Source organism: Aedes aegypti, chromosome 1 (assembly GCF_002204515.2).
Source record: "Aedes aegypti strain LVP_AGWG chromosome 1, AaegL5.0 Primary Assembly, whole genome shotgun sequence".
NCBI lineage: Eukaryota > Metazoa > Arthropoda > Insecta > Diptera > Culicidae > Aedes > Aedes aegypti.
The window spans coordinates 81,616,393-81,626,872 of record NC_035107.1 but is presented as its reverse complement, the minus strand read 5'-3'; the positions used below and the strand labels follow the sequence as shown (position 1 = coordinate 81,626,872).

The window sequence follows — 10,480 nt, the reverse complement described above, 5'->3', positions numbered from 1 at the left end:
GATTGTTCAATTTGTTTGGCTGCTGTTTGTTGGTAATAGATGCTGCCGCTTCAGAACACCGCAGTTTTGGATGATCTTTAGCACCACAGTTTCGACAGGTGCGAGTTTGCGAAAAATAAGACACATGTGTCGTTTCTTCGCAAACAGTGATGTACGACGGGATTGGTACGGTTAGTTTCATACGTACTACACGCACACCGTTGCTGAGGCCCGGGAAGTAGCTTCTCCAGACGTCGTTTCGTATAGAGATCACTTCACCATACTGTTGCATATGGCTTAGGATGAGGTGATTTTCGATCTCCTCCGGGAGATCGTGCAGACGGACATCAACAGCGCAGCTATCAATGTAAATCGGCAATGGAATAGTGAGCCGCTTCCCCTCGCAACTCATGAAATGCTTCAAGTGGTGATTTGAAGCGATTTTGGCAGCTACATCCTCACTATGCATTGCCAAATAGACTACGTGCTTCACGTTGTGCATTTGGATGCTTTTCACCACCGTCATATCCAGTTTTAACTCGCAATCTAAAAATTGCTTTATATCGGCGATGCTAGGCCGCTTTGGTAGAACCGATGTGTCCAACACAATGCAGTTTTTTCTTGCCACCGGCATGATTGCAGAAACAAAATAACCACAAAAGAATCGATATGCAAACGAATAGGTACGTGTTGTCTGGATGAGAGACGGATAGCAACTGGTCAATTGACTTGTCCACCGGTGTGATAAATTCACTCGGTCCAAGAATTTTGACACCTTAGCTGGTCACGCTTTTCAATGCTTCCCAAGTGTCAAAATTCTTAGACTGAGTAAATTTAGTGCACCGGTGGATAAGTCCATAGAGCTTAGTGACATTTGAAAACACGTAGACTAGCATACGCTCGTCATACACAGTTTGTTTTTGTTTTCCTCAAAGAAACTTGCACACGCTTTCCAGACTCATCAAAATGCATATGGGAATGTTACCCAATGTGAAAAATTTACACCCGGATTCTGGGTGTTTTTCGAGACAGAGTGCATATTGTTTTCCTCTAGGTTCACAACTACATCTACACTAGGGTACCCATCCATTGGGCGTGAGTTATCACTATATCAAGCGAACCATGTGAAACGTCAGATCACTAGATCCCTTTTTATAAAAGTGGGCTAATTTTTGGTGATATTAGCGCTCGTAAAAAGCTGGATAGTTTACCCAATAAACTTATCTGATTAAAACATAGACATCTGGGGGTGACTATGAGAAATAAAAGAGTTCAAATCCACAAAAAATGTACTGCGAGTCAAAAGCTGGATATGATCTCAGATTGATTTCAGGCTTAAAACTACAGTCAATTTCCAATAAATTAATGATCATCGTAAATATTTAAGGGATGATTCAAATTTTACGTAACAAAGAAATTTGCCAATTTAAACCCCCTTCCTCCCTGAAGTAACAGATTTTGTATGGAAAATTTCAATTTATTGTATGGACCGTAACACCATAAAAGACCCTTTCCCTCCCCCTGTTGTGTCATGTAATATTTGAACGATCTCTAACAAACTTGTCTTGCTTTGAATTGCCAAGCGGTCAACAAATAATTTCGTAAACAAAGGATCGCTTACTATTTATGAGCAACTTACAACATGCGGATCACATCACACCACTATTCAAAACTCGCTCATGTGCCTTACACAATCTTCCCGATGGCCGTACAAATCCTTTCAGAGAATCGCAATTTGGTAATCACTCATTTATAATTATATTACAAATGCCAAACAAAAATTGTAAAACTTTTTTTATGTCCATCAAGCATAATTCTAGTTTACGCCCTATTTTGAGCACACTCCGTGATTTCATTGAGTTTGACAGTACCACGGACCAAAATTTTTCGGTACACTGACGTTGTACTGCAGCTGTCATGATGCTCCCGGGTTGGTTTGGACAAATTGAGATGTAAAATTGTGAAAAATAATAGAATCGTTCTGATGGGCTTGGATCCCACGACTCCCAATACGCTAGACTGGGCGCGTTAACCAACTACGCCACTCCCATATATTTTTCATATTTCCTCACTAAGCATGAAGAGTTGTTTTTTTTTTTAATATTAATTTTATTTTGAAACGAGCAATGCTACACACTAAAAATGACATTTGCTAACAATACGCTTAAACAAATCAGGTGCAGGTATGCTATTGGGCAGCAACCAATTATTACGTAACGCTAAAATTGTAAATTGTTGGCCCACTACCCCCTCCGTAACGCATTTCGTATGGAAATTTATTCAAAATTTAGTATAAAGCAGGCTTCTGGCACCACAATACTACCCCATGGGAAAAAAACGAGCCACCATATTCGGTTCCCCATGACAGTTTAATGTTAGTAAACAAATAGTCGTTTCAGGACAAACAATCTAGAAAGGCGAAAAAAATGAGTGAGGAAAATGTGTTTAATACTACTTTATGCTGATTCAAATAGACACAAGTTGCAAACGCTTGAAATATTTGTTTCTGAACGAAAACGTTCTTTTATGGTGAGCATCAAAAACAGTTTGATGAAATGGAAAATTATTATTGATTCGATTTGGCCAAAGTGAGTAATTATTCTTGAGTTTGATGTTCACTACAAAAACATGGCTACTTAGCAGTGGGCTGGTATAAATCGTAATGTTTGAGTTTACCCCCTCCCCCTTCAGTAAGTAATTTGTGGGTGGTGCCTTATCAATTGCTAAGCTTTATTGTTTTGATTTTTGAAGCCTCTCTCGCACATACCGCACCGTTACCTGAAATGGCTGCTCGATAAGCAACCACCAAACGAGCGATAACGCTCCGGTTAAACCGATAACACCGAAATTTACGTATTGCAAGTTTATCGCACTGAAATAGAATGGTTGACGTAGCATTCCGCTGAAACTAATCACAATAACGACATAGTGGATCAGATACATGTTGTACGACAGTCGCGCCACCGGCTGCCAGAATGTCCACGCTAGAAAGTGTCCCAGGGCGCTGGCATGCTCGTTGACGCACATGAAGATAAGCCACATGATACAGATGACCCAAGCGACCCGGTGCAACGCCTCGTAGAATGCGTCTCCAAGTGGGTCGGCCTCCCGGGGTTTGTAGATTTCGTGAGCGCAGAACATGATGACCCCAGTCAACGCAGTTGCTGCGATCGATCCTCCTACAAGGATAAGCTGCGATGAAACGACTCGCTTCCCGCGGGTCCGGAACAGCAAATATCCGAATACTATGCCGCAGAACCAAACGGCCATTCGGGCATGGGTCGGGTAATGGGTGAGCCGATCTCGTTGGAATTCCCGGTCCGGGCTCATTGGTGGATTCAGTACGAAGTCGTTAACCATGAAGGTCGTGAACACGCAAGCCATCGACAGCAGCGCAACGAGTAGAGGGCCAAACAGTGAGCGTTTGCCGAATTTCCAGAGCAGGTAGATAAATAGTGGAGATATGAGATAGAGTTGCATGTCTACCGAGAGGTACCAAGTGTGCGGCAGGCACTGAAAGTAGAGGAAGCTCATGAGATTATGCATCGCAGGAAAACAGTAAAGATATTACCATTCGATCTGGATGAACATAGTTCTGGACGAACAACAGTGCGGACCACCAATTGTCCGTACAAGCGTCTACCATTGGATGAACGTAGTACTGGTATAGAGGCCCTTCGCCAAAATACTCCGCGAAAGCCACTACAAAGAAAATGAGGAATCCATACGGTGGAAGAATCCTCACAATACGTCGGAAGTACAGTCTCGGCAAGCAGACCTTTTCGGTAGCAGTGAGCTCCTTCAGAACATTATAAGTCAAAAGTACAGCACTCAAGACCAGAAATATGTCCGCTGACAAGGCCGACACGCGATAGCCCAAGATTCCGAAGGCAGACTCGAAGAACTCTTCCCGGGCGAGGTGATTCGTGGTCGGTATCGTTCGTATAGCGCTATGAACGTGGTGTGAGATAATCTGCAGCATCATAAACGAGCGGATTCCATTGATGCAGTCCATCGTGTCAGTTTTCTCTTCGGACTTGGGAGTCGTTTTGAACAGTGTGAAGAGTTTGTAGTAGAGTGAAAGCTCTTTGACCAGCTTGTGTACTGGACGTTGGAGAATAAACCCGAGGACTTCCACGATTGTGCAAGCAAGCGTAACTGCAACAATTATAGCAAATATGGTGCTAGAAGTTAGATAAGTATTAATGGACGTTGCAATTATACTAAGCTGAAATAGGTCATACATGGCAGCAATGGCGGTTCCACTCAAACTCCAGTTCGGGTCATCCCGATAACAGAAGTCTTCCTGACGAAAGTCCGGCACTTTAAGATAGCTGTATTCTTCTGCAAAACTATCCACCATCCGTTTTACAAATCTCGCTTCACACGAATTCGGTACACAAATGCCGATCCAAAATTCATCCAATGAAGACTCTACATATCGCAAGTTCAACCGCACAGTACAGTGATGTCCATCGAAAGATGCTGCACTGTTGTGCAGAGAAAACTCCAGACACTGCTCAAAACTACCCGGAGTAAACGAGTTTCCACGCTCCAATCCAGAGGGCATTTTTCCCCACGAATCGTACACTGAAAATAAAATAATTTTCTAATAAGTGAACAACTATTACGAAGAACGGTCATCTACACTGCAGAGCCCATCGCTGATCACTCCGTAGCCCCAAACCGAACTGTTCCAGCTCGTGCATGCACAACAGATCCCGCCAGCCGTCCTCGGTCCACGTTTCGTTCGTCCAAGATCTGAAATCCGCTAGGAACATGGCCAGGGAATACGGTATTCCTTCCAGTCGTCGAACCACCTGCGATTGGTCATTTTGGCAACTGGCAAGCCTCAGAACTGCGAGTGAAAAAAGAAATATCCAAAAGTTTGTACACAGTAAGCGCATTCCGAACAACTGACTAGCTACCCCCGATCCGGACGAAGGCCAAGTGAGCAAAAAGCGCAAGTTTATTTTGGCAAAACACGATAAGATTCGCCAAAGGTGGATTCTTATCTTTGATGGAAAGCAAATCCATGGGGGGTCGTAAATCTATCCAGAACGTAGATATGAGACTCGTAGTTATGTTCAGTGCATTTGATCGAAGCTTAAGCGATACTTGGGGGCTATTCATGAACCACGTACACACTTAATTTATAATTAGAAACTCAGAAAATTATAACCGAAATTTGCAGACCCTTTTCTGCACAAATATTCACGTGATTTATAAACCTGAACTTACTAATTTATACATATTGTTCTACATCAATACTGGATAAAATCTTGGTCAATTTATGCGACTGCTGGCTGCAGTTGCCCAACTCCCCACTCGTGACATACGCTCTTACAACTTGCCTACTCGTAGTATTACTACTGAGGGCTGAGGCTCGTCAACGCCTCTAAACTTTTCTGAGCTTAGCTCTAAACTAAGTCTCTTCGCAGAAACCACGACGGCTTCGTCACAAGCTGGTGATGAAGTCACCGACGTTTCGACATTTGCTAGTGCTTCCTCTGCGATCTACTCAACTAATCTTCGACAGTGGACCACGGAAATTCATTTTTGGTCGGTCAGGTACCAAGGTCAGTTCTGTGATTCTGGTGGAGTAAGACTTCCGGTTTGCAGATGACACCGACTCTATGTGACGTCCAATCTTCTCGGAGTAGTCTTCGACGGTGGATCTAGCCTGCTTAAATCACAACCCGGTACCCTCTTTCCCCCATTCTGCCTCCAATGAAGTTTTCACTTTGGATGTGAAGAATGCGTTAATCAGCGCAAGCTGGGGGTCAATAGCCACGTGCTTTACCACCTCCAGTGCAGTTATTTTTTTTACAAGGGAGAAACCTGCAAACAGTTGCCTGAGGAGGTAACTTAGGGAGTGTGGGGATGCAGCACCAACGACGACTCACTGAAACCAGCTGTACTTGAGCAATTCTTGATGAATTGCTTAAGTGGTGTACAGAGTGCACAGGCATTACCCGTGACCTCAGAACCTTATCTCTCCGAAACCACCCTACGGTATTAATTCGGGAAGTAGCTATTGCATATAGCATGAAGTTGAAGTAGCCTAGACGACTTAAACAATGTTACAAGGGACCAGCCTCGGCAGGGTTAATCCTATGCGGCCAACTCTTGGTCGGCGCGCCAAAGGCGCTACAGTTCTAGCTAAATGTAAGTGACAGCCGTGGTTATTGCATTCCAGCACTCGGCATAAACACACATTTTCTCTTTATTATATTGTTATTGGGGGACGTGTCCTCTCCGCATGTAGTGAGCATGCGACCTCTCACAACAATGAAACGGGGGCAATCGAACACGACATGCTCCGATGTTTCCCCCATACCAGCACAATTGGGGCACGCAGGAGATTCTGAGTGCCCGAAACTATGCAGGTACTGCCTATTAAATCATGTCCTGACAGAAACTGCGTCAGGGGGAAATTCACTTCCCCATGGTTTCTACCATACCAATCTGACACATTTGGTATTAGCCGATGGGTCCATCTACCCTTAGTGGAGTTATCCCATTCCTGCTGCCAGCTTCTGAGCGTTTCTTCTTTATACGTATCGCGGACTCCTCTGATACCCCTTTGGTTGAAGCATTGAACATCTTCCTTGATGATGAGCCCGATGGGCGTCATCCCGGCTATGATGCACATGGCCTCTTTAGATACCGTCCGGTATGCACTTGCTACTCTTAAGCATATTATCCTGTACGTGCTTTCCAACCGCTTTAGGTTTATGTTCGTTCTAAGCCCTTTGACCAGATTGGTCCTCCATACCTTAGTATGGATAGCACCACGCTACGCTTGTCAGTAGCTTGCGTTTGCTGAAAATTACAGCAGAGCTGTTAGACATCATCCTCGAAAGCGCCGCTATAGCCGTACATGCTCTTTTACAGGCATATTCAACTTGGCTAGCTAAGCTGAGCTTGTCATCGATCATTACCCCAAGATGCCTTAGGGATCGCTCGGACTCAATGGTGCAATCACCTACCGAGATACCGAGCTCCCATTGTTCGGACTTGCGGTTGTTGATGACCACCACCTTAGCTTTGAGACGGGCCAGGGCAAGTTTCCTAGACTTCATTCATTCCTCAGCTATGGAGATAGAGTGCGCTACTTTTAGCTCCACTACCTCCATCGATTCGCAATAGACCACTAGGATGATATTGTTGGCAAATCCAACAATCTCAATAACCGTCGGAAGGGGCAGCCTCAGTACGTCATCGTACATTGCCTTCCATAACATCTGGCCCAGGATTGAATCTTGAGGTACTCCCGCAGTAATTCGAACGCTTTTCTGCCCCTCCTCTGTGTCATATAGTAGAATCCTACCATTAAAATAACTTTCTAGAAGCTTATACAACTGTACAGGTACCTTGAGGTGGTGAAGCTCATGGGATATCGCTTTATAGCTTGCGCTATTGAACGCATTCTTCACATTCAGAGTGACAACAGAACAGTAACGGATGCCGCTCCTTTTATGCTCGATTCCCAACTCAGCTGTCTGAACGACCGACTCAATAGCGTCTAGAGTAGATTTACCTTCCATGAAACTAAACTGGTTGTTGGACAGGTCGTCTGCACCTTCAGTATACGGTACTAACCTGTTGAAGAGCGACCTCTTCAACAACTTACCCATCGTATCTAGTATACAGATAGGTCAATACGCCGACGGGTCACCTGGTGGTTTATTCGCCTTTCACATCAATTTATGTCGCTTCCATACATCCGGAAAGTTTCCTTGATCTATGCAGCGCTGCATCATGGTTCTGAACATGTCCGGATCTGCATTCGCTGCCGCTTTTAAGGCAACATTCGGGATACCATCGGGTCCCGGTGCCTTGATTGACGCGAATGATTTCACGACTTCTGCCAGCTCTTCGTTCGTCTCCATCGCCACTTCTTCTTCTTCATCTGCCGTATACGGCGCTGGGGGCCATGGGCTTATGGGATGGTGCGGGAAGAATACATCGATTATCGATTGCTGCGATCGACTCGGGCGACTGCTCTTGGTGCGCTATGGCACCTTTGGTCATCTCTTTGGCGTCACCCCATGGACTCGAGTTGGCACTCTCGCATGGACTATCACAGCATGCCCGTATTCGACTCTTGATTAAGAGGTAACTTTGCTTCTCTGTATTCAGAGAGTATTACTCTTTGTGCTTTTGTGCGTGTGCGTTGCAATCTTCGTCTACCACAAAGGCAGATTGCTCGAAGATTTGCAATTGATTCGCACCACCAGTATACCGGCGGTCTGTTCTCTCTAGGAAAGGCTTTTCTCGGCATGAAAGCGTCACACATTCGTGATGTCACAGCAACTAGCTCTTCACCGTTTAAGTGCAGAATGTTCCGTTCGCGCCTCAGGGCTTCAGTGAATACTTCGCCGTCGTAGGGCGCTGTTTTCAAACCTCAGACTTGAGTCCAGTTACATCGCACTGCTCTCCGCCCGCTTGGTGTTATACTATAGCGATTCGATTGATGATCACTATGAGTATAACCGTCATCAACGCGCCAGTTCATGGTACCTAAAAGGTTAGGACTACAAACCGTCACGTCGATTCTGTACCATTTCTGCGGAAGGTACTCACTGTACCCACATTTGCCAGCTCTACATTTAATGCGGCCAGGGATTCCAAGTTCTTCGCTTTGTTGGCCTCTGCGACCGGTAGCCTGATCGCTGCCACCTGGGTGCCTTGCGGGCCCTTTCTAAGGTGGATGGCCTTACTGGCTAAGTTGATGCCACACTGCTCTTTGAGGGCAGCCGAGACCTCCGGTGCATCTGTGACCTCATCCGGATTTTTACACTGGAGAGTCGCTTTTGCTATCAGGGATCCTACAGCAACCTCGTCGCCAATGGCCAAAGCTTCTCCGTATTCCGCATCGCCTACAGAACCTCGGCGAATTTCGCATACTCCGTTTTAATAACGAGGGCCTCGCCTAAATTCCTATGTTTCGCTGTTTTCGGTTTTCTCCTTCCTTTATTTTTCGACTAAATTGCGCACCCTCGATTATGCCGAACGTCACGGATACCTGAAGGTACCATTATTGTGTGCAACCTGGAGGTGAAGACCGGTGACCATGGCAAGCTGGCCCGTACCTCGGGTAACTACGCTTACGTCATTGCCCTCAATCCAGATAGGTACCATGCGTACCCGTGACAAGCTGCCTTCGGGTGTCGAGAAAGTTCTGCCATCGGCCAACACTGCCATAGTTGGTATTGTTGCTGGCGGTGGTTGTATCGACAAGCCAATCCTGAAGGCTGGTCGTACTTGAAGCGTAACTGCTGGCCAAAGGTATGTGGTGCATAGCAACCCTGTTGAGTATCTCCACAGTGGTGGTAACCATCAGCATATCGGTAAGGCCTTGACCAGGGATGAGAAATGTACTGTAGCAAACATTTACCACTTCGACATTCACATTTTTCTACACGACCATCAAAATCCGAAGCAAACCATGACCGTTCAAAACAAAAAAATGTCACGGCTCTTGAAAACTGTAATCTTCTTCTTCGCAACGTTTTTTCAAACCCGAATGCGAAATGACTCGAGCACAGTGGTGACATGATTTTTCCGGTTTTCGGGGTTTTGCATTTTTGCTCGATAAAGGCAGCATGAAATTGAACTTGTTTATATGTATCGCGACGGTATGATTGTGCTCTTGCTGTTAACGCTAATAGATATCAATTAGTTGAAAACACAAGCGAAATATTAGCGATTGAATTAATTTACATTTTTTCCAATCATTCACCTCGAGATGGCCCGAAAACGGTCCTAGTGGAGAGACAAAAACAGTCAAGCAGTGTGTGAACCGTTGGCAGCGCAACGCCTGATGGTATTGATGCTGCTTCTGCTTTGTGTTTTGGTTGACTGGCAGAATCGATGAACTGTGGCAAATTGTGATCACAGTTCTCAAGCCTGGCCTTGACCGTTAAGATGACCCGAGAGACCGTGTTATTTTCTCTATCTTTTGTCTCACTCTAACAATCATCATCAAAACTTTGTGGAAGCAAATCTCGAGTTTTGGTGAACCGATGAAGCTGAAATTTATTTCGTTGTGCACTACATATATAGAATCATAGTGATACATTTTTCGCATCGATATATGGAGTGGTTCTTGGGATTTGCTTCTTCAAATGGATAGGGTGATTATGATGACGTCCCGTGCGAGGAACTCCACCAGGTCGCAAAGTCGGTCTGCCACCCGTCATACCGGTCGTATCCGAAGTGGCAGGGGAGACGAGAAGTTCAAGAAGAAGTATAAGAAGTAAGACGCTAGAAGCGGTGGAAGAAAACGAAGTGCATCCTAAGTTGCTGTTTTTTTATACTTAATTTGTTAAGTGTGTCCTATTCTAATGTTTGTGCCGGTGCATACCGCTTCCGTCTGATGTTGGGTGGACGAATGGCCGACACAGCGACACCAATCCTGCTGTGCGGCCGGAATTCGTCACTGGAATGACGAAGCGAGTGGATGTACGGGCGGGTACACAGGTCTGTTGCGTGC

At 45.3% G+C, this 10,480-nt stretch overlaps 1 protein-coding gene and 1 pseudogene across 1 annotated transcript; one reads left to right on the top strand and one right to left on the bottom strand.

Moving 5' to 3' along the window:
- Window positions 1-2,688: 2,688 nt before the first annotated feature.
- Window positions 2,689-5,031, bottom strand: LOC5571327 (O-acyltransferase like protein). The gene is made up of 5 exons (XM_021841068.1): window positions 4,908-5,031; window positions 4,628-4,837; window positions 4,224-4,569; window positions 3,551-4,163; window positions 2,689-3,492 (listed from the first exon to the last, which is right to left on the bottom strand). Exons 1-5 carry the CDS (start codon window positions 5,014-5,016, stop codon window positions 2,710-2,712), a joined length of 2,061 nt encoding a protein of 686 aa, XP_021696760.1. The 5' UTR covers window positions 5,017-5,031; the 3' UTR covers window positions 2,689-2,709.
- Window positions 5,032-8,973: 3,942 nt separating this feature from the next.
- Window positions 8,974-10,247, top strand: LOC110674269 (annotated as a pseudogene).
- The last annotated feature ends 233 nt before the right edge of the window (window positions 10,248-10,480 follow it).

What these genes read in the sequence shown, in the direction of transcription:
- LOC5571327 (XM_021841068.1), bottom strand. Translation starts at nt 5,016, where the DNA reads ATGGATTTGCTTTCCATCAAAGATAAGAATCCACCTTTGGCGAATCTT. An exon ending in GGCCTTCGTCCGGATCGGGG is followed by an intron (nt 4,838 to 4,907) that starts GTAGCTAGTCAG and finishes TTTCACTCGCAG; the next exon opens with TTCTGAGGCTTGCCAGTTGC. An exon ending in GGAACCGCCATTGCTGCCAT is followed by an intron (nt 4,164 to 4,223) that starts GTATGACCTATT and finishes TCTAACTTCTAG; the next exon opens with CACCATATTTGCTATAATTG.